A 25442-nucleotide genomic window follows, 5' to 3' on the forward strand; every position below is an offset into this window, starting at 1 on the left:
GCGTATTGGGACTGCGCCCAATCGATTTCTCTCGCCAAATTACGTCGGAATAGTGCATGAAAGAATCTATTTCGGCACTTTTCAAAATCGCGAAAATTTTCATCAAAAATGCGAAGGGGTTAGCCTCACCATAGGATGAAGAATATAAAGACAGTTGCCCTCATGGGCTTAGATGTGACAACCGAAAATTGCTCCGTGATATATTTCAATGGTAGAGTCGAGAACTTATTGCAGAACATCAGAGCGTTTCCAATTTCGACATGATGCTAGCTGCATTCACCTTCTGAGTAACACAGTCTTTGCAATGGTAAGCCCAAGCCAGTACTTGGCCTGAGTGTACTAACCGACTTGACGCCGATACAAGAAATTAATAATGAGAATAAATATCTTCCAAAACTCATAGCAAAACAGTGATTTAATTAAAGTATAGGTACCCGAGAGAAGAATGTATACATAGATCATGAATAAAAATAGACGAGATGTAATAATGATGCAGAGACCAAAAAGTATAAGCGTATATGCGGTCCATGTACGACATTGATATATATATATATGATTCAGTTATGATTAATACGTGATGCAAACTATAAATTTTATAATTTTCTAGAAAACATACTAGAGTATCCACTATAATCGACGGTAGGGTAGGGTCGGGTAGGGTAGTGTACTAGTGACACGGCAAGAACTAACTGAGGCAAGTAGAGTGGAGGAAAGGGAAAGCTGACCGAGGCGCGACAGTCTGGCCGAGATGGTCAACGCCACGTCGCGTCGTGGTAAGCGGGAGAGAGAGGTCACGAGAACGGCCGGCCACAGGGACGAAGTGCAGTAATGCGAGAGCGGGTCCGCTCCGTTCTGGGTGAGGAGCGGCGGAGGGGTTTTAGCCGGTAAGAATCCGGCACTATCCGACGACATCCAAGAACATCCGGATGTCTTTTGAAGATTTCCCCTTCGCCGCTAAATAAAAAAAAAAAAAAGATAGGGTAGGGCCTATTCCTATTTCTCTTCCTACTCCTACTCCTGATTCTACTCCTACTCCTACTCCTGATTCTACTCCTCATACTACTCCTGATCCTACTCACACTCCAAATCCTACTCTATTCAATACTTTAGAATGACATACTCACAGTGCACAAATCCTCGTCCTCCTCGTCCACCTAGTTCTCCTCGTCTTCCTCGTTATCCTCCTCGTCGAACTCCGAACACCTCCAACCACCGCCAACCACCTCCAACGACCACCGCTAACCACCTCGGCTTATGTCTTGAATACAAATAAATATTTTTAGAATTGGAACACGTCAAAAATATTGTGTAAGTATTAATATAATTTTTTCATCGACACATTTCACCAAGAATTCAATGAGAAAATTATAAGAAATTATAGAAATTTCATTAGCGCATTGATATCTCCTGAATTTGTGCTTAAGTGAAAAATGACTTGAAATAATTTATTATGAACATCACAAGTTTAACCAGAACTACGGAAAATTAGTTCCGAAGGTCAAAAGTCACTAGGTCAACGACCTGGACAGCCAGAACCACGGAGCGCTTGTCCCTGAAGCCGAGTGTCATCAGGTAGCGGACGTGCAACGCAGGAACCACGGAGTGCTAGTCCTGAAAGTCAAGTTTCACCAGGTAGCGGACCTGGAGCATAGAAACTACGGAGCGCTTGTCCCGGAACTCGAGTTTCTCCAGGTAGCGTACCTGCTTCGCACGAACCACGAAGCGCTTGTCCTGGTAGATCAGATTCACCAGGTAGCGGACCTTAAGCGCAGCATCCAGGAAGTACAGATCCCGTTACTCAAAATCTGCGGAGCGCGGTTCACATCCGTCCGCCGTACTCCGCGATTGTTTCCAGACTGAGGAATTTGGCTAGCTGATTACTATAGATCGATGACGTCAAGAGAAAAAAAATTTGGGTGACGTCATTTTCTGAACACCCAAACTTTGGTTTCGAACTTTAATACTATGTATGCTGATGATGATGTATGATGTATGATATATGGTGATATGATATGATGTGTAATTATTTAGTCTTATGAATATTAAAGTCATAGAATACGTGGACGAGCAGGGGGACATGAGGACGATGGTGGTCGGTGGTGGATGGAGGTATTCGAAAATGGTAGGAGGTGGCAGGAGGCGGTAGAAGGTAGTCGAAGATGGCTGGTGCCAGCAAGGGGTGGTAGGCGGCGGACGGCGGCGCTGGGAGGTGGTTGGAGTGGGTTGGCGGCGATCAGCGGCGGTCGCGGAGGACGCGGACGATGACGTCGACAAGGTTGCGGAGGAGGAGGAGGAAGTAGCGCCGGAGGAGGGGGACGAGGTGGACGAATGTGGTCGTTGGTGGGAGGAGGTGGTTGTGGTTTTTGGCGGTGGACGCGGTTACGCGTCTTCCCACGGAGATGATGGAGCTGTTTTGCATTTCTAAGTCGCAATCGACAAGTAGTTCTACGTACGCATTTTGTACCGACTTACAATTAATCTCAAGCTTCCATACCGACGCTACTTTGGCTGCTACTCCGTGGCGGCTGCATGCTCGTTACGTAGAGTCGATAAAGCAGAACCCTCCTATGCTCCCAGGCCCACCAGACAAAGGTATCCGTCTTTATATTCTTCAGTCAACGCTACGACGAAAGTAACAATAATCATTCTGCCAATTTCGCATTCTCAAGAGTTGGTAAACATATGGTAAACGTCAACTAAGATCTAATGTCAAGTTTAAATCATTCTAAGAAATGTACTCCAATATTATGCAGAAATGCAAATCGAGTTTCCTTTACTCGATTACACATGCAAAAAGAAAAAGAAAAATACTGATGTGTCCAATATTTCTATTTTACTTCCGGCAGCACTCTATCAAGTGTAGTATACATGCAATATATGTAATTTTGTCAAAAATTCATCTCAGTCCGTACAATTGTTTAATCCGCTGAAATTATGTTGCATGTGAAACGTTACAGATTCGGTTCTAATTATATCTCGGAGCTTGAACTACAGATAAGGCGGGAAAATCTTAGAATGAAAGTTAAATCTTGTAATCTCTATCTTCTCTTCTTCTCTTTTCAATCCCTGTCTCTTCTTCTTTTCTACGTTATAAAACTCAACGTCTCTTTGTCCGTCTGTTCGTATGTTCGTTTATAATTCCGGAACTACTAAACTGATGTTGATTTTCCTTTTTATTCAGATACATACAACGTCTGGCCAGGTTTTAGGCTGTTTGTCGTTACAACCAGATCAAAAATTCTGGTAATATAACTATGTTTGTAAGCCAAGTGGGAATGACGACAGTTGAAGGATAAAAAGCGCGTGTACGCAATTGCATTAAATTCTTTGCAAGTTTGACATCCGTCTTGAGGTATTTGCAATTTCACTAGTAAATCGACTTAGAAATAACATCTAACACTATGCAAAATGATTATGATTTCCGATAAAATGAATAAATAAAAGAAATCAACAAAACAAAGCAGTCGACGAAACGAGTGATCGAAATCGTATTCAATGGAATAACTATCGCATATACCTTTACCATATTGGCCAGAGTAACTGACAATTATAAGTATCATGCACAACTCTGAGCTGGACTCGTGGAAACATGATGCGAATTGTCCGTGTTTTCTTTCTCCGCCTTTCATCGTTCAGCATCAGCATTTTCCTATAAGCATTTGAGAAAAACTTATCATCCATGAATACAATTTTACGCATATTTGTCTACAATAAATTTTCTGATCCTAGTATTTGAATAACTGCAGTACCGATTTTTGCACATGTGATGTGTCACAGCCTCGGTTTTCACTTACTCTCTGGGGGGGAGGGTTCTCTGCCGAAAATGTTCGTGTGATAAATCATAAGATATCATGACTGAGATCAACATGTAATTTATAACATGATTTATCTTGTAAATTCAAGAAAAATATATAAAAAATGATGTAATAAATTGCAAAAGAACCGAATCATCAAATATACTGGATCAAAATTCATGTATGTTTGTTGAGCTAGGATATCTGATGATTCGTGTCTTTTTGATTCATTGCGTGATCTTTTTAATGTTTTTCTTAGATTTATAAGGTAAATCATGTTATAAATTACACGTCGAGATCGGTCATAACATTACATGACTTAGGACGTGGTCATTTTCAGTAGGGTTTATAGTTGCGAGGAAACACAAGTAAGATAACATCTGTCAAACGGTGGTATCAGGCGAGGATAAAGTGACATTTGACCACGAAAGAAACTTGAGCAATACGTCAATTTAATCGTGATACCGCTGCATGTTTTGCATGTACCAATTGTCAGAAGTCATCGTGAATGTGGGCTTGCCTGTCATTTGACTTTGAATGTTACACAAGATTTGCAAAAGTGGGGAAACTTCGCTACGAAATTCGGCCGATACTTATAATTATAAATAGCTTGCGACGTTATCATGCCAACCTCTGACTTGTTGTTCTATACTCGACCCCACGTTTTCTCGTCAAATATTGTTTTTATCACCCGTCAAATTTTATTTTCTCCGCGTGTTACGTAGGTACATATTGATTTTCACGTGACATGATATGTCGCGCATCATTGTCCAAGATAAAATGCAATGTCTCTGCGAAGAGGTGATCGGCCCGATTATTGGGGGTAGACAATTAGGTATTCCTGTAGCTGGCATTCATGCACAAGGTCAAATAACTATTATGTGAACGTATTTCAGTTCGACAATTGTTATCGGTCTATTCCTTCTTCTAGTGTCGAGTCCTTTTCGCCAATTCATTTACTGGTTCATCAGAAGCTACACCCTCGCCTCGATCGACGAATTCGGAATTAAGAAATTTCCCCCTTCTCGCTATAGACTGTAATGATTACAGCTTGATTAACTGTAGAAGAAGTTACAACGGAAATTGATAAATCTTGAAAACCGAGATTTGACAAGCTTGGGAGCGACGCAACCTTGACCTCCGGGCCCCTTCCATCCAATCTTACGCTGACAAAAAGCTTCATCTCCTAATCGATACATAGAGCCTGCCCCTGGAAATAGAAACCTGGTGGTGCGATACTCGACCTCTTAAAAGCTTTTCACCAACGCCACGTAAAAGTACGACCCACACCTAACAGAAGGATTCATCCCTACAGCTATACAACTGATGGTGTGGTGATTTTCTCCTTACGGTTAATTACAACATGGATACAATCGATACTCAAAGCATTTAGGAATGCTAATTTTCTCCCAATGCTGAAGAAACTTATGTTCGCATCACTTAGGAGGAGGACAGGAAGCTTAAAGAGAAGAGAAGATAAATTATTATACGTGGAGCTGAACGAAGGGGAGGATGAGATGCGTCACGCTATCAAGACGGCACGGCTGCTAATGAAGGAATACGAAAACATCTGCAGTTATTCCATGTTTACGCGTCGGTAGTTGATTACTGGGAAAACTGCAGTTCTGCCGACAAATGTTCGCTGCGTAATTCCAAAGGTTTTCCTTCGCGGTGAGAAATTGTCACTTGAGCATTTTCACAGCTAGTACACAGAAGTAACTGTAAAATGTGATTTCGGTTGACATGTGTAATAAATAACTCGCTGTCAGACGATAATAATAATTATGGAAATGAAAAAATGTAGGAAACGGAAAGCCGGAAGTGAAGAAAATAATTATTGGCATGTAAGAACGAGAGTAACACTGTCACACTTGTAGCCTTCAAATTAATCGCGGTAAGTACATTATATTTCAAACAAGGTAACTCAATTTCCAACAACTTGGCATGTCGTTGAAAAAAAAGGAAGTTTTGATGCTGGCGGCAATTGTATGCATATGTACTATATATGTATATTATAACGACCTTGCTTCACAAATAGTACAACGCGTGTTGTTCGAATCGATGTGTAAACGAATTTCGAAGTGACAAAACGAAAAAAATCCAAATCTCATTATCGTTGAATAAATAACCTTATAGTCGTCGTAATCAGGATAAAAACGAACATAAAAAATTGATTAAAAATAATCGAAATATTGAAAACAAAATATATCAACCGCGTTGCATAATCATCATTAATCTCAGTATTTGGCAATGAACATAATTGGTCATGCAAACTATTCTTGTAAACTATCATACTTGATCTGTATGATGTAATTATAAATTACCTTGAGATTATCTCTACCCCGTGCGACTGCAAATTCAATTCAGCGATTGCGACACGTGATCCACACCAATTGCATAACGTATCGCAGCGATCATGTATATTTTACAACCGACGCTCCTGTGATCCGCAGTTTTTAAAAAACCTTATTTTACCTCTTTCAAGCTTACACACAAGTATCGAAGCGGCGGATTTTTTCGGCTCGAAGAAAGCTTGGTAGTAGTTTGATGTCAGGATTTTAAACACAAAACGCGCTTAATCCGTTATAATAATAACACATCCCGACTGTAAAATCTGCAAGCGAGTTCTAGGCGTGATTTTTATCGTCTTTTTTACTACATCTCGACATTAGCAAATACGACAAACATTACAAATTACATGGCGTAATGAAGTCTAGGCTTCGTATCATCTTGCAGTCAATTCGATAGTTAAATACTCTCTGTACAGCCGCATTAAGGTCATCGGATCAAAAGTCATTTTATAGCTCATATTATGAATTTTGCGATGAATGCTGGCTACGAGGCGAAATTATGAAATACTATGTTGAGATTGAAAATTTCCGTATCGCGATCATCCGTTGCGCCATACTCAGCATGATGACATAGCCTCGGAATACGGTTGAAATTTTTATCCATATTACCCATTAGCTGTAATCTAATATTAAACAAAACAACACACAAACATTTTTGCAATATACCAATGCCTTGTACAACGGTATAAACGTAAGTTGAGCGCTAAGAACAGCTTTTTCCACTTATCACCATTCATTTAGCCACTTATTTTCGATCGCCGTATTGACACGAGTAAAAATACTCTCACACCACTCTCTTATTCCTGTTCAAGTTCAGAAGATCATGCGTCAAAGATCGAGCAAGGCCACCTAAAGAAGGGACACATTTACGTATGTGTACATATTATACATACAAATGGATAACGTTGTCAAAAATAGACTAATGATTGTTGTGGCATGATGTTAGAATCTATTATTCGTATCCGGACTCGGCTTCTGAATAATATATCATAAAGCATTACGTACGTTTTTACAACAAAAAGCGTTATGATAATTTGACCTCAGCATAGACCCGCTGCGGGGGTTATAACAACAACTCGCAAGCACGCGCGAACAACAAAGTCAATTTTTATTCAAACAACTCTCGCGAATAGAGATGATTCTCCTCATTTCTATACATCTACGAATCTGACTATGCCGCTTATCACCGACGACCGTGAACTTCACACGGAATCTGTCTAATTGTAAGTCAAAGAAGAATTTTAGTACAGAATTGAAGATCTGTAACCTCATATCCGGTGGTCTATAATGCGCCTATAATAAATGGCAAATATCTAATTAAAATTTCATCATCTTTACGCAATTTTGATGAAATATTCGAGCGATGATGAAGCGGTTTCTTTTCAGTACTTATCTCTTGCTCTCGTTCTCTCTGCCTCTCTCTCTCTCTTATTTCGCACATTGCAAGAAGAGATTAGAAGAAAAAAAAAACCAAGAAGTTTGTTGACATCGCGAATTAAAGTCGATAATATGTATATTTATGAAAATATAAGGAAATCACATCAGCTCAAGATTGCTTGAAAGGAAAAAATGTATCGACGTAAATCGTAGCAACGTTTGGGTAATCAATTTAATCAACGTCAAGATAAATCCGACTGTTCGTATTACCCACAATCCAGTATTCTTGCACATCTATCTACGTATATACGCTTATAATTTATGTCCTTAGCAGCGATACGGGGATCTTTGGGTTATGGGTAGACGATCAGATTAATTTTAATTACGTGTAGAGGTCAACACATCCACTTCACGCATATAATTTGATTATGATGTAGCTTACATGCTCGATATATTATTAGATTGTAAATCTAATTTCTAGTGTTGTAACAATTACACAATATTCGTATCCACAGAAATAAGCTGCAGTATCGATTTAACAATTATATCGTAATGAACTGGAAAATCCATTCGCGAGAACTTCAGTGATTCACCGGTCCCGCTGTTGAAGTAAATAACGAAATGAATATAATCATAGTAAAATGGAAAATATCAAGAAAATACCGAGGAATTTTCCCTCAAGTTTGAGCGTGGCTGGTCTTCGTTTCATTAGTCCACATGGATAATTCCGCGGTGTAATTAATACTGGAGACTATAGTATATCATTCGACTCAACGTACTATGCATGCGCTATAAGTATGTGGATGTCGGATTTCGTAAGACTTACGATCATGCAATGTGGTGAGTTATGCTTTTGATGATAATTAATCGGAATCAAAGTATACATAATATGGATTACGTACGTTAGTAAGACCATTGACAAGTTCAGTTTAATGTTATTAGAAAATATGTGAGATTGAGCGAGATATGGGAAATAAAGGGAATCCACACATTTGCAACAATGCGTTTTGTAGATCCATGAAAAAGTCGTGTTACAGTTATGGTGAACTGAGCTGACATCACAAACAAACCATACTGCAATTATCTTAAAAATCTAAAGCATATCGTGAAAAAGTTTTTAATTGATATTTTAAACAAAACACGAGGAATATAAATGTCATTTCTTTGTTATAATATCGTATATCATTGATAAAATCTCGTGCTTACATCTCGTGACCAAACGGTATTTACAAAAATACAAACACCCAGCTTTTTCTACCCTAATTATCAAGTGGTCCGATATGCGTGTGTAGCGTAGAATGGATCCATGAATAACATTTAGCTTGAATAACCGTACAGTATCGTAGACAAATAAAGCAAATAAGATTATAGAGTGATGAAACTTTAGTCAAATCTGCATGTGAACAGAAATTGAAAACATCTTATCTCTTTTCATTGGTGATCTAAAATTTTAAACAATCAAATGAATGAAAATTAATTTACTAAATATTTTCATTGTTTCACAAATTTAAAAAAAAAAAGCACCATATGTTCTATTCCCATGATATCTTTATGTGATCGAATAAAATATCTGACAAGCAATCCTGGATGTGAATTGTTTCTTATCCCACAATAGCCCTGCTCTTGGTTCTCCCTCTTTCTTTTCCGGTGATGGCTATATGGATTGGGAAAGCATAAAATAGCCGCGCATCGGCACGGGACGCTCAGTATTTATTCAATCGTCAAACTTTTAAAGTGTTGGTGGGGGATTCAAGCCGGTTCCAAATATCGCAGAAACATTTGATACAACAATTTTTACTCTAAATTCACTAACACCACTCTCGCTTGAAATATATATTGTACACATCGAGAATCAAGGATTAATTAGTGACGGGCTGCAGGTGGAAAGAGGTAAACGAAGCCCAGACAATTTCTTTTCTTTTAACTCTATTAAATCAAATTATGAGTGTCAGCTGTGCAGATTTTGCCCTCTATTTGGCGATGTGCCGAAAAAAATATACAAAAACATGTACAGAGAAATGTAAACCATCCCCCTTTCAAAACCAAAAGGCATATGAAATAAAAATTACGCATGGGGCTTTCCACCCTAACGCAGTAAACAGTTGAACACGGCATTTTGTAACTTCATCAAGAATTTTTTTTTATATTAGGCGACCGCTGAACACCTTTCAAAACATCCAAATTGATTTTTGTGAACCAAGAAATCACCATTCTGAAATATATGGAATATAATTAATTCGAGTAGAAAAAAAAATATTATTTTTAATTGCAATTATTTTCAATTCCAATGTTATGTCGTTGCACCGAGATGAGTTTCTTGGTCTCACTTCTGTCACTTACTACTTATACGAATCCCGAATGATGCTCCATTTATCTTGCATTGCATACTTACATTCAACGGTATGCAAAAAGAAACTAATCTAATTGTTCGAATTAAACACAGAGACGTGGTTTGTACGATATTCCTCACCACGAGCATTTATTTATGGATTTTGCTGCATTTATAGGCGTTCAGCAATTTGATCCAATTGATTTTGATCGTCATACGTAAACTTCAAAGTTAGAATCGCCTGCAAGCCCGTAACAATGATTACTCAACTTTCAGGATCGAGACGGTCATGATAAGCAATTAGTTTAAAATATGGCGCAAACAAACGCATCGTTACTCGACACTGTTAACACCGTTTCATTTAACTATAAGTGGTAATGAGTGTAAAGTAGTCCTGATTTTTCAGTATAAATCTATCTTGAATTCATACAATTCATCATCCTGTACGTCCATATTATCTGGACTAAGTTACGTACACTTTACGCACATTGGGTCGCGGCAAATTTATGTTTCACAAGTTGGGAAATACCTATTGAAGCATTATTTACCAGCAATCGCTCATACTTATCATACTACGTAACTTGACAGTTGAAAAATACTGGATTTAATACAATTGAATGCGTTTGTGCAGTGATGTATTTACCCGTTGACACACTATAGTTATTATTGTCATACTCATATTTTTGGTCGTTATCGTTTTGTCCAGAGAAAAAGTTCATAGTTCATTCGAACGATGACGTAAAGATAAACAAAAATAGATTCTTAGAAAGAAAGGAACAAGTGGAAACAGACGTTATTCAAACGTACCAATAGGCTATCACTTATAATGATAAGAATTAACGACGTAGTTCAATATTTTTACGAGAGATATAAAATACCTTGTATATCCTGTGCAAATTATTACAACATAACTGAATCCATGTTATCTTCTTTTATCGCATAATGTGGACATAACGCTACTTCCCTTGATTATAACATGGAATTTGAATATTTCCTCACTTAATAAAATCTCAAGTATACAGGCGCGAATTCGTAACACGCGATTGCAATATGAACCGCAAACCTGCGCATGCGTATATAAGTTTACTTCTAATGAAGGTTAAGTGCGTCATTCAGCGAGCTTGACATTTACAGGTTTGATATATGAAAAATTGGATAATTGAAATACTACAAAAAAGCGATGAATTGACGGTATCTTGTAAGGTCATATTTCAATTCAATTACAGGATATACGCAAAGCTTTAAAATTGAAAGAGTATCTCTCGCACGCGCAATTTTCGATTTGATACAGCTACCGAATGCTCAGATCGCGGCATTGATTCTGTAACCACGTGGTCATTCGATCACCAATCAGCGTTGCAAGCTTTCTGTCACATCTCCGCTTTAAGGCCAATACCGAAACAAATGTTATGAAAGGATTCCTTAGGACAAATCTCGCGCCTATTACCGGTGTTGGATGTCCGTCGAACGATCCTGTTCCATTGGTCCATAATCACGAATAATAACCCATCATCGCTGTAATATTCGATACGGTTGGAGCGATGTTCGTAGGTATGTAAGACGAAAGATGCGAGTGATCGCGATCTTGAAATCGATTGCCGATCGCTCGGCGAGTGCACGGAAGTACCGTCTATCGGCTGTGGCCGAGGACCGTGAATAAGTGACGTAAGAGTGAAAAACGCCGGCGTAGTCTGAACAGTCCGGTGTTAGATCACGCAATCACGTGACAACTTGGCAGCCAACGAACGCTGCGCGTTTTTCGGCACGTTGCTGCCTGTCAACCAATAACGAATCGTCGAAAATACGAAGAATCGTTGATCAAATTTCGCGCCGATTATCGGTGTTGGGTGTCCGTCGAACGATCCTGTTCCATTGGTTCAACGAACACTAGGTAATAATAGATCTTGGTTGAATTTTCAGGACGGTCAAAGAGGGACTTGATAAGGTGGAAGGTGCGAGTGAACGCCGTCGTTAAATCGAGCGCTGGCCATCGTCTCCCGTGGCAACGACTAGACCACGTGACCTTACCCGAGGTTACATATAGAAGGCGCCGCGGTGCGGGGAGCCTCTTTTCTTCCACAGTGCGTTGTGGTTGTGTGTAGTGCGATACCGGACCTGGGTTGACGCGGAAAACAGCAGCAAAATGCCCGAAACATCTTACCATATGAACGGCTACGCCAACGGCCACATGCCGCCGGAGCTACAGCAGGGAACCAGCTTCCTTTTCACCTCAGAATCGGTCGGGGAGGGCCATCCAGGTGCGATAATATATTATTTGCCATTTATTCCATCCCACTGGTATTCGCCAGTTATCGGCAGTCCGGTGCCGCCATGGAGAGTCGAGTCTCGACTTGCGCGGCGAGATGCGCGATCTATTCACGTCATTGATCTCATCCTTTTAGGCATGGTTCTTCAGGGAAAACAAAACACGAACGACTATTCGATCGTTTACGAATAATCACCGCATGGAGTGGCCGACCATTGTTTTATATTCACTTAGATTTTCGAATCGTCGACGCACTTAACCCCAAGTAATCGACGGCCAGGCAACGTGAGTCAGTGCTGGGCTCTTATTCATCGCCATGTGCTCGGCGTCTCGCAACTTCGACTCATTTTTTTGCAAAAAAATATTCAACGGTGCATAATGTTGGAAAATTAACAAGTTTTCACGAAACTGGGTTAAATTCTATGCTGACGAAACGTCTTGAGACTGTAAAGTCGGTCTTTTTCAACCTTTTTCCCTCTTTAATTCTCCAAATACTATCATTATTGTTATTACGATTTTCATTTTCATTCCAAAACGTGAAACTACACTTAATCAGTATTAACTTCTTTACTGAATTCTCTGACGAGTAAATTTACAGGAACTCCCAATATCCGTTATTACACACTTTTTTCTACTAAACGAGTAAACGTGTTTTTTTTTTTCATGTTTCTTTCAAAGGCCGCAGCTTGCCAAATTCAGCTCGTGTGTACTACAATGTGTTATTTTTATTGACCATAAACAGCTACTTCGCTTCGAATTGCAATTAAATTTCTCAATTCAATCGTCCAATTTGTTCGTAATCAAACAACAATTTTACAAAACTGTCGTTTGGCATTTCCCACTGGCTCCCACCATGCTACACCGCCGTTCGATTCTGAATTCATCGCCTCAGAGCAATTTCAGGTTATGCAAATGGTATCAGTTTGAACATGTGGTTTCTTGTGTCCAAAAGCTCATTGATTTACCTAATACTGTAACAGCGCGCAGTATCATGTCTGAAGAATTATCGATTCTATGGGATGTATTATAATACAGATGTGGATTGCCATTTTGAGTCTCTGGTGTTATTTTTGCACAAGCGCAAACTTCACCCTTTTGAGAACTTGATGTGAAAGATCATTCAAAAACAAGCAAGAGTGGTTTCCATTTAAGATTCCAAAGTTACTACCCCTCACGCCCTCAGGGGTTAGCGTGGAGGGTTGAATTTTACGGGGTTAGTTTTCTCCATCAAACTCAAACAGTTCTAGTCTCGAATATTTCTATGTACAATGTGTATTTCTTGAGATATTTTGATGTCTCAAGATGAAAAACTCACCCTGTATATTCGATGGAATTATGAGTGTTATTATGAAACTAGGTGTTTGATCTGGAAAACTTGAGAAACGACTACTTTGGTTGAATTCTTAATGTATTTTTTGACATACCATCATTTTATTCAGCCAAACGATTTTCGGTTCCATTGAATTGCATCTGTTTTATTCTCCAGACAAAATGTGCGATCAAATCAGCGATGCCATCTTGGATGCTCATCTGAAACAAGATCCGAATGCTATGGTTGCTTGTGGTTAGTATTGACTGTACTTATTTTCTTTGTAACGTGCTCAAATTTATTTATTTACTATTTATAAACTGTCTAGACTGGCCCTGAGCTAGTTACTGTAGACTCTGATCATTGTATTGAAAAGATTAGAAAGAAAGTGAAGATCTTTTGTACCATTCAACTCAGAAATTATAAGAGAAAAATTGATTCCAATTACTTCTTTCTGTAAATTTTCATTGTTATCGTAAAATTTAGATATAGTTTCGCGATAATCTGAGGAAAAATTTACTCAGCCTGCTGTACCATACAATATTCATATGTAACGAACAGATTTAATATTCTGTCCAATTTGAATAAGCCATTTTACTTTATAATTCATTTGACAAGATGCATTTTTCACCGTTTAGAAACCGTTACAAAGACTGGAATGATTTTACTGTGTGGAGAAATTACCTCAAAGGCAGTCGTGGACTACCAGAAAATCGTCAGGGACACAGTAAAGCACATTGGATACGATGATTCGTCTAAAGGTAAGAATTGAACTTCGTATCTCAGTTTTAGATGTTTTTCCAACCTAATATTGCCTGCAAGGCAACTGTCTTCGGGCAGTAGTCTGATCTGTATTTTTTTCGTGTATATATAATTATGAATTGTAGATTCTGTGTGATTATTGACTTCGGAATGTTAAGCTAATGATTTTAGAAAATTAACGTGACGACAACACTCTAATTATTATATCTGAATTATGCAGGTGCGAATTTATGCAAAAAAAAAAAAAAACAGGCCAATCAACATATCCACCTTTACTTCTAATCAGTATTTTGCAATGATTTGCTCATCATATGTAAGATTTTTCGTTTAACAAATTTTTATACTTAATTGAAGCTCTTCTCGTTTTGGTAAAGGTCAATGTTTCTGATGCTCTTCTTATCGAGTGACATAATTGGGCAAGTAATGTTTACTTCAAACACTTTCAAGTCCCTAATTCTCTTCAACTCTTAACTTTAAGTTCACTCGGGATACGGAAAACTTTCAGGACTTTACGTTTGTAGAGAATAGTGAATATTAGTATAACGAGCCGTAGGTTTCGCATCTTTGACTCTGGGATTCTTGATTTTAAACATTACATATTAACCAATATATGTAATATGTATAAACGTCATATACATATAACCATCTGTATATATATGATACGCATTACACATACATGCAAATTCATATTGAGGCTGATTCTCACTTATAGCAATGATGATATCTCAGTATAAATGTTATGTAAACCTGATAGCGATTAACGTCATTGTTTTTTGTTACTATTTTTCTATGTTTGCTGATCAAGCTTAATTATATCAGCCAAGAAACAAATCGTTAGACTTGAAATCTTAACTATTCTTTGAAAGAACAGTACTTATATTTTCTTTGTTGTTAAAAAGCCAGGATTGTTGTTCCTCATAAAAATTTGGAATTATTTATTCTTTGTTATTAAGAAATTTCAATCTAAAAATCCATTGAAATGTTCTGCTGTTCAAGTAAAAAATAACTGATCCACAAATTTCGTATTTTCATACACATTGTATAACGTTTTACATGTATATTTAAAAATAAATGATTAAGTCTGTCTTCAACTGGCACTCCGGTCCACTGTTTATCATACAAATTTACGGATCCTTTTACTAGCTTATGTAATATTATGATCGTTCACTATCGCAGTAAATTGATCTGATTTTTATTATGCATATATGTGTAGCAGAGACTCGGGCAAAATATGTGCCAAAACGTATCTGAGAGAAAAAAAATTGCCTTTTACTTGTAGTAAAACTAATATCCATTTATAATTAAATTTTATTTGGCGAACGCTTATGTTGTCCTGGTCTCTCCTACAAAAGTTTGGGAAAACGAAATTATTTCTATTATATTGAAAAAGGATTTCAATGTGTAGGTCTATTCATGTGTAAATTCTTATTTCAAGTGGTAAATTTACTCTCATTACATGACGTGTTTATTCGTTTGTTTGACAACTAAAAATGTATGTAATTTTTTTTCTTTTTTTTATATCTTGTCAACATGTGATTGCAAGAATTTCATCTGAATGTAACCATAAAAGCGTGTTTGTACATATTTACTGAAGAAGTTGAATATAATAGAAAGTCGGCATGGAAAATGTAATGAAATAACAATTTATACGTGGGTAACAAGTATTGTAATGGTCGTGGCAGGGTTTGATTGGCGTACGTTGAATCTTTTGGTGGCTATCGAACAACAATCGCCAAATATTGCTGGTGGTGTCCATCTGAACCGTGAAGAGCTGGAGGTGGGCGCAGGCGACCAGGTAGATATAATATTTACAGCCCGTGCCCGCAGAGCAGCCAAACATAGATAAATTGCCACTTTATGTTTCTCTCTATACCTATCTCCTTGCAGGTATTGTATGTGTTGGAAATTACTGCGTACTAATTGTGTTAATGTGAGAAAAAAAAAGAAATGAATGAAAAATACGTGTCGTTTTCAAAATTTTTATGCTCTCTACAAACTAATCGCATCACCGATTACTTTATATTATGCCACTGTATGTCAATCAAGTTGTGACAATTTGACAAATGCTAACAACAAATAACCGTCTCCATTGCTCATTGGTTTCTTTCACTATTCTTCAATCCTTAAAATAATGCCCTTACTTTAGTTACACTCTGAACAGTTGACAGTATTGTTTTAGTGAAATTGACAGTCTTTGTTCTGTGAACAAGAAAACTTGCAGGTTTATTGGAATGTTGTTGGCATTTCGATATTCGCAGTAAATGTAGTTTGACTTTAAAATATCTTTTAAGAAATCTTGTATCATTCAGGTGAATTAGTCTGTATCAGTCCAGGTACATGTACCAGCTGGCCACCTCAAGTGTATCTCACTATAACTTTTGAGAGTTTTTTTTTACATTAATCAGTCATGAACTTCTGCGTAAGCGGAGTGATTATTTATCGACAGAATGGCCCATTGTCCGCTATGGTTTTTATGTGTGCTACAATCTGACAGAAGTTGTTTGCCAAGGTGACAAACCGTTATGAACGAAACCTCCAAAATTTTGTCACTGGCATATATATATATCAAGTGTAATCTTCACGTTATTAGAGGTACTTACTACTAATTGTTGGTAAATACTCATCTCGGTTTTGAATGCTGTGCAATGTGCCACGTCTTATACCAGTGTAAGAATTTACTTCATAAACTCTCCCCTTTGAAAACAGGGTGCGTCTTGTATTCAGAGGAGTCAGGGGTCGTATTATTGTGTAAATACGGTATATCTTGCATCATCTTCAACACTAAATTTCATGAGTTTCATTCAGTGTCCCAAGTTCCATGTTCTCCAGAAGACATGTCGGTTCATACTCGAATACTAATGTTGTGATGGGTTTCTGAAAGGCAGAAGTCCTTTTACCAGTAATTTTAATTAGAAAAAATAAAACCATTTTATATTGTGTAAAACCTTTAATGGCATAAAGATTTCACTTTTCATTCAAGAACTACATTTTATACATGTTTAAAACCACGATTTCATTTACCGTGGATTTTACGGATTAAATTTATAATACCTAGATAGTTCTTTGTTGCATATTAGTATTATGATTAGTAGGTCGACCGAGTTCCTTCAGTAATAGAATAATAATTTGCCACTATGGCTGTTTGCCGGACTCTGATACATACGAAGCGACGATAGATAGTATCTCACCACGATCACATTGCATAAAAAAAAATATCTCTTACAGGGCTGTTAAAAAAATTGTTGAAAGTTATCGAAAGAGAAAAATCAGTGATATTCTATTTAGATTTGAAAGTGCGATGTATCCGTCTGTCAAGACAATTCATATTTAGGTAATGTAAATGAAATGTTATTCATGTGCAGAGTTAAGACATAGTATAAAATAACGTGTTGACCCTAAAGATTGTCATTTGCAGGACAAAAAGCATTAGATTTAACGTAATTTAGTTATTTTTCTGTATCGTAGGTAAATAATATGGGACGTGTCTTCAGTGTCTCCAAGCAACTGCTCGTTACTCGAATATTTTTTACATATATATAAATTTTTATTTTTTGTTTGTTTTTCATTGCAAGGTCCAAAATCATAGGAAATATCCATAGCTTACTCCTATAATTTCTGCAGGTTTTGACTACAAACTGTGCAATGTGCTATTGGCGCTTGACGCCCAATCGCCAAATATTGCTGCAGGGGTTCACGAGAATCGCACTGACGAGGAGGTCGGCGCCGGCGATCAGGTCACACGACATTCATCAATAAAATTCTTCTGTTCTTCCTTTTTCTTGTCGTCTGTCTAATCAAGCCAAGCCTGTGTTAGCCTAATCACAATTGTTGTAGCCTTCTTCTCTGTTAGCAAATAGAATTTTCAATTCTGTACAGTTTTCTTCGTTTTTTATAATCTTCCAATAGTTTTCTTATAGAGTTTTTCGTTTAACATTTTCCCCTTTAATGTACGCACTAAGGGTACACAATCACGATTCACTTGAGTTAATCGTAACTGTCATGATGATAATGATTTAAGTGATTACACACCAATCCAAATGACGAAATCTCAAATTATTTGTAAATGATTTTGGTTCTCTTGTTGCAGAAAGATTTCCAGATTTTTCTCTTCGCTTTTCATCTTTATATCCTTGTGCGTTCATTCTGTGTATAACTTTTGTTTGCCGGTGGTGGTTTTATCGTACTTATTATGTCATTGTCTAATTTTTCTACGTATTTCACGAAATTTTAATTTATTCCGTAGTTCAAGGCTGCCTAATCATCAACTTTTACATCTGTAGTTTGGACCATATTTTATTTCTGATTTATTTGAATTATTCTGAATTCCGGAATTAGTTTTTACACACTTCCCTTTGCATTATTATGTAAGAACTATCATTTGTTAGATGCACAGCTGTACCCAAAACTATGCTTCCGTATACTTTGATTTCAGCATTCTGATCTATTCTACGACTTCTTCGTTGATACAGAAAAACGAACTTTGGTTCTACTTCATCAACCTCTGTATATATTATACCACAGTCTGCGAAGAATTTGAGCAAAACGCTATCATTGCATCTCATTCAGAAACCTAAAGATGCTCATGTACAGGTATCTCTGAACATGATATCAATAGCCAAAAAACAAAGAGCGATAAACTTCGTATGTATGCTGTTACGGATATGCTGGTCCTATGTTAACCGATTTGTAATTCGATGTAGAAACTTATTTCAGCGTAGCGATGAATCAAATGCTACTGTTCCGTTATTATATTATAGTTTTTGAACACTTTTTATCCAAGTAAACGCAGTTTGACACCATATACCCTGTAATTAATTCCCCAATCACTGCTCTGCTCTGTTAGGCACTTTTCTTTATTATGCATGGTTTTTGGTTCATTTGCTTGTATTTTTCTCATATTTACTGTTACTCGCTTTGATACCGGTAATATAATACTCGGATTTATTCTAACACCGACTTATGGAATTGATATTAATTTGAGTTTGACATATCTTTTTCTCTACTTTATCATATTTTTAAATATTTTGTTTTGACATTGAACTCTTTTTCAATCAATATTCATCTTACCAAAGCATAAAATGTATTTAAATAATAAATTCTTATCACGTCGCGACATCACTTTACTTGCAAAAGTAGAAAAAAATTAGTGCTTCAATTATAATTCATGTAAAGTGAAATAAAATCACAAAATTTTCAATTTGCTTTGATAGTCTTATTCAATAAATCATTTGGATAACATTTACTCTGCGTTAAATAGGGCTTGATGTTCGGTTATGCCACCGATGAAACAGAGGAATGTATGCCACTTACAGTCGTGCTTGCGCATAGGCTGAACCAGAAAATTGCAGAACTCAGACGCAGCGAAGAACTGTGGTGGGCTCGCCCAGATTCAAAGACACAGGTACAGTTTCCAGATTGTACTTTAACTGTTTCTACTAGAAGAAAGAAAAAAATTATAGTGCAAAAAACATTTATTTATCAAACTGTGTATCGAATGATGTCCAATGATGTTTTTCTTATGTATTTGCTACTCTTGAGTGCCATGATGATAATTGCAATTCTGAGGACCTTCATTCACTTAGTTATTATTTTATTAGTATAATTTAACAATCCAGCCTTTCAACACGAGTAAAAATATCTTCTCTTCTTGGTGAATTGGTTCTTTTGATTCTACGACTTGGATCATGGGTTATGTCAGTAATTATTTCATGTGCGTTTTGATTAATTACAGGTGACCTGTGAATACATAATGGATCATGGAGCCTGCGTGCCTAGTCGAGTGCACACAGTCGTCGTATCTTTACAGCACAGTGAAAAAATTAGCCTGGATGAACTACGAAAGGCAGTGATGGAAAAAGTGATCAAAAATGTTATCCCTGCTAAATACCTTGACGAAAGAACAGTTTTCCACGTCAATCCATGCGGCCTTTTCATCATTGGTGGTCCACAAGTACGAACCAAAAAGACAACCAAGTCACATTTTTAGTCTTATTATATATATGAAAACAAATCTTGAAGTAATATAACACTGTTTCAGGCTGTTCAATGATTTTTTTCTCATACTATTTGCTACTTTTGAGTGCCATGATACGAAACACGTTTATGAGAACAGCAATATTTCTTTCAAATCTTTTCAATTTTTCAAATTTTATGCATGAAATGCTTCTGACTATAGTAATAATATAGATCAATAATTAAATTTCCAATCTCACTTTAATTGCATTATTGGTTTTTTGAAGAGCCACAATTTTTATTAAATTTTCTTGTGTATCAACAGAGTGACGCCGGTCTTACGGGCCGCAAAATTATCGTAGACACGTACGGTGGTTGGGGGGCGCACGGAGGAGGTGCATTCTCTGGTAAAGACTTTACAAAAGTTGATCGCTCTGCTGCCTATGCTGCAAGATGGGTTGCTAAATCTCTCGTCAAAGCTGGTCTATGCAGGCGCTGCTTAGTACAGGTAAACTTGACTGGCAGTAAAAGCCAGTATGAATACATACGTTTACGTTAAAAATTGAGAATATTAAAACACTCACCAGTATTATGATTAATAATCATTATAAGGCACGTAGCAAATGAATTAGAAAACAACAGTTCACTAGATTTGAATAAATTGTCACACTACATTCTCTTTTATCGTAGGTTTCATATGCAATTGGTGTTGCTGAGCCCCTTTCGATCACGGTATTCGACTATGGCACATCCAAGTTATCACAGAGTAAACTGTTAGACATTGTGAACAAAAACTTCGACCTACGCCCTGGTAAAATAGTAAAGTAAGTTTGACCTTATTTTTTTTTTTATTGATATAGAACTTTCACGTTAAACTGTACACTGGAAGTGTTCCGGACGGTGTAAATAAGGAGCAAGAGGAAGTACGAAAGTTCCGGGCAACTTGTCATTCCGGGTGTTAGTGCTAAACTGATCTCTCGCACCCCAGTTTTCAGCTCGATCGCTTCGATTGCTGGTAGCGCCACCTGCCCGCGAATCAGATTTTCCACGCGCTTACCACATTTGATGGCGTATGTACGCGAGCGTATTATTCCGGCATATCCATGGAAGTAACCTCGAGCTTTGAATGCGAGTACTTGAGTTAGACGGGCTTCTTTGCGCTGTCTTTCAGAAGCACCCGTTACACCTTGCGTTCACTACTTGCGCCGCGCCTTCGGGGTTTTTTACTTGAACCAATCAAATCTTCGGTCCCCCTCCAGAGGGGTAACCCCCCGCTGTCTCGGCGGTACATTCTTTCCATTTTCCGAGTAATCTTGATTCATAATTAATTCATAATTAAATCGTCTTTATGACCGCTCTCGTACAATGGTGTTAACGATAGTCGCAATATCGACCGAATGGTTTGCGGCAACGCCAAATCGGAGGTGGTAAGATTAAAAAATAAATTGTCTTGTCCTACGGGTTCGGTAACCGAGCATTTGACAATAGGAAGATATATACGATTACCATCATCATCTCGGTCATTATGTTAGCGGTGAAACACCGAAGATGTGTACTTCATAAATATACCTATGTGGTGTAATTTGGTTAACCTTATAATCTAAAGAATCTTTGATTCAAAAAATTTTGAGTATAACATTAGAAAACAATTAGTATCTTACTGGTAAATTATTCGATCAAACCTTGCAAAACATTTCATTGTTCCGTTTACATTTTCATGTATTCGCAGATCAAAAGACCTTAGTCTTCTAATTGTCAATAAGAAAAAATATTTATCGTAAACTTCTAAAGTAATTGATTTGAAATGAGATTTTTTTGACGGTAGAATGAATCACAAATATAAAATTGTGCGACTGATCTTGATAATAGTTCGTTAACAATTTCAAATTTTTATCCAAAAGTCATTGACAATTCCTTATTATTGAAATCTGTTTACAGGGAGCTAAATCTTCGCAAGCCAATATATCAACAGACAAGTACATACGGACACTTTGGTAGAGACGGATTCAGCTGGGAACAACCAAAGACCCTAATTCTCGATTGAACAGTAATTGATGAAATCGATACAGTTTCTTAACTTAAAACCATTAAACTTAGTAGGTTACGCTATGTCTTCTAGCCCCTGAACATTATTTTCCCCCAATTTGACAAGTGAAATTTATTAACAGGGTTTTATCTTCCTTATTTATTTATTTTAAAGCCCATGTATTGTGTGAGCCAAGTTGCATCGTCCTAATCAAAAATTATACAGAATAGAAAACTCCAGACCCGGGTTTGATCTAAGGTGACAAATACCTAATTTTAATGTCATGGCTGAAAGCCCGTCTGTATTTCCATAGTTTTTTTTTTCACAATAGTTGACAGCAATCTTCTGTAATTTTTTTTATCTTGAATGAGATATTAAATACATGTATATATATTTTTTTTTAATTAAAACATGTGCGTCTAGACCATTAAATACGTTACTCTAGTTTTGAAACCTACTTTTATTGAATGGGTTTCAGTTCGATTAAAATCAGTAGTTGTTCAGTTCGAAAAAACAAAAAGCAACGCGATGTACACGGAAATTGTAACTTGAAAATTTTACGCAACTGATAATAGCAACAATATAGGTAAAAATTGAGCCCACGCATATATGGTACAAATACAAGGAAGTACAAACTATTCATAATACATAGAAGACAGCAACTTGGCAAAGTTTTTGCCATTGGAGAAGATTCAGTTACATTTTATTTGTAGACATCTACATAAATTGCTTGCAAATCTACGTATTATAGTTTCGTGGTAAGATTAAAATAAATTTTCAAGCTGTGAAGGAACAGAGAAAGATCTTCGAGGCAAGTGAAACCCTATAGTGTAACACATAAAACACAGTACACCTGGAAAATATTCGTGTCATCACCGAAAACAAAACCAAACCTACAAGTAACATTGAAATGAGTAACTATATACATAAGTCTGTATATATTGGCAGTGAAATGTCACATCCCTAGCTCTTAGGTAATACTTAAGGACATGGTATGAGAAGGGGCACCCAAAAAGCAGAATGACATTATTAAGTAGAACGGTAATGATTGCTTTAATCGCGATGCTACACTCAGGTGCTAGAAAATTAATGAAACGGTGGGACAGAGACTGTCTGCTACACGCGATGTCATCTTAACGTCACAATCGATTTTTGGTAAAATAAGACGGTAACTGTAATAAACTAAATTCAAAACAAAACCACCATTTCTTTGATCCGTAAACGGGATATTTCAACTTGAATGGCAGTGAGGAACACAAATAGTACCATACTATACACGATGACTTTTCGACTCAAATTTAGTGTTTTTGGATTTGAAATCATGAATACATAGAAGCAGCGTGATTGAATTATCACGGGTGCAAGATGTATGCCTGGCTACTATTTCTTTAAGTGTTTCTGTTTAGTGATTCTTCCTGATCTAATAGTTTGTAAGTTTACATGAATTTATCCCATAATCATGACCGAAATATTGTATGTGACTTAATGTAGAGGCTCCTAACTCGTCCCCAAGTTAAATACTAAGTGAATCGTTCGTTCGTACCTATTTTATTATTGGATGATACAATAATCTTTTGAATGAGGATTATGCTGGTATCATTCGTCGAGAAGTAGAGAAAAAATTTTAATTCGATTTCTTTAATCATACTTCCTCGTAGATGGAGCTGCATCGTTGTGCCGATTTTACCACTTTATAATTAAGAGCGGCCTCATAAGACACTATTATGTGTAAACACGAATGTGAGGCGAAGTGTATGAATTCAGCATTTTTTGCACAACGACACCCGTCAGAAGGTCTCAATACAAATGATAGTTACTCAGGCACCAAAATTGTACGACAAAGCTTGAAACGTTACTCACAAAAGAAAGAAGAGTTTATCATTGTCAGGCACTGTGGAACCAATTATAGTCAAAATAATGACAACATTTTTTTTGTCATGATATCTGATTTTTTGTAAGCATGACTAAATTCGTCATTTGAAAATGCATAATAAAAAAGAATTTTTTAATGAACAGATTTCTTTTAATTCGTTTTAAAGAATAGCTATTGAAGGTGCATTGAAAAACAATAAAAATCTTTAAAAAATTGATAGTTCTATCGTATATACTCCTGTATTACTAACCAATTTTAATAATATTTTATCATTTCTGGTGCTCACGAAGAAATCAGACACACGATGCTGATGCCTGAATACTTTTTTTTTACAGATACCGTATATGCCTATGCTGTATACTGTAATACTGGCCATCGAATTCTACTGTAGAAAAATTATTCTTTCCTCATCTATTTCCCATGTTTCACCATAGCCGGAGTTTTGAATTACATAGCCTTTAAAAATTTGAAGGTTGAGACGAAGGTAGATCAACATTTTGTTCATCCGGCCTCCTTTGACATTTGAATACAGATTGCAATTGAGTAAACGAATCGAAGCAACAATTCTATCTTCCAGTTAAATATGAAAAGTATTTAACGTGTAATTTCACATTTGACAAGGATGCAGGACACGAGCTGTATCGCTGCGAGGCAGTATCACGAGTGACAACATATAGTATAGTTTGTGTTTGTGGTTAAATGAAAAAGAGCCTACGATCCGCGCTTATCACGTTTACAGTAATGAGATCGCCTTAAGTTTGTTCTGCGTGCCTAGTACAACTTGCCGATCAAACATTCAATGGCTCTTGACGTCATTTATCCTCTTCACAACTGTGTTATAGATTGAAGTGATTGAAGTAATTTATAGGAGTAATTAATGGAAACGTATAGTATAAGTAAATAATTGATTCACGGGACTTAAAAGTTGTTTCAGTTATTGTTGTCTCTTTGTTATAACAGATAGTGACCTTATTTAGTAAAAATTGATTATTGTGTCATTTCTAGACTATTCCTAAGAAGAATTATTCGGCACAGCGTATTGTACAAAAGCACAATTGAGAAAAAATTGTAATTTTAAAGTTTTAAAATGCTGCAGTCGTGTTGATGTGATTAGTATTCTATTGTAAGATGTTCTTTATCTTTGGGTTTCTATCTCTTTATATCAAGTGACGATGTGTAAGTGAGAATTCTGTATTTAGAAACTAACTAGTAACATTGTTAAACCCTCGTTATAAACATGATCTATATGCAATAAAGTAATTGGCACTCGTCAGCTAACGAAAGAGAAGACATGCTATAATCGCTTGACCTATACGCCCTAGCATGAAGTTAGTATCGATTTAAATTGAAATGCAATTTAATAAAGCGTAGAAAGTGCAATTTTTATCCATTCCGTACAGCAT

At 36.8% G+C, this 25442-nt stretch overlaps 1 protein-coding gene and 1 long non-coding RNA gene across 4 annotated transcripts; one reads left to right on the forward strand and one right to left on the reverse strand.

Annotated features, from left to right (window-relative positions):
• Positions 1-1215: 1215 nt before the first annotated feature.
• Positions 1216-6566, reverse strand: LOC124300633 (uncharacterized). The gene is made up of 4 exons (XR_006907261.1): positions 6119-6566; positions 3518-3649; positions 2473-2621; positions 1216-1258 (listed from the first exon to the last, which is right to left on the reverse strand). It is a non-coding gene; the product is annotated as an uncharacterized LOC124300633 (long non-coding RNA).
• LOC124300628 (S-adenosylmethionine synthase) lies at positions 5674-24179 on the forward strand. 3 transcript variants are annotated; one of them, XM_046754925.1, is made up of 10 exons: positions 5674-5688; positions 11772-12109; positions 13604-13681; positions 14065-14187; positions 17810-17922; positions 19446-19589; positions 19920-20138; positions 20466-20648; positions 20831-20964; positions 22079-24179. In XM_046754925.1, exons 2-10 carry the CDS (start codon positions 11995-11997, stop codon positions 22182-22184), a joined length of 1215 nt encoding a protein of 404 aa, XP_046610881.1. In that variant the 5' UTR covers positions 5674-5688; positions 11772-11994; the 3' UTR covers positions 22185-24179. The 3 variants fall into 3 exon arrangements, with proteins under 3 accessions (XP_046610881.1, XP_046610880.1, XP_046610879.1); XM_046754924.1 differs by lacking the exons at positions 5674-5688; positions 17810-17922 and adding exons at positions 9236-9412; positions 15871-15983; XM_046754923.1 differs by lacking the exon at positions 5674-5688 and adding an exon at positions 9236-9412.
• Positions 24180-25442: the final 1263 nt, after the last annotated feature.

This window comes from Neodiprion virginianus, chromosome 3, assembly GCF_021901495.1.
Source record: "Neodiprion virginianus isolate iyNeoVirg1 chromosome 3, iyNeoVirg1.1, whole genome shotgun sequence".
Lineage (NCBI taxonomy): Eukaryota > Metazoa > Arthropoda > Insecta > Hymenoptera > Diprionidae > Neodiprion > Neodiprion virginianus.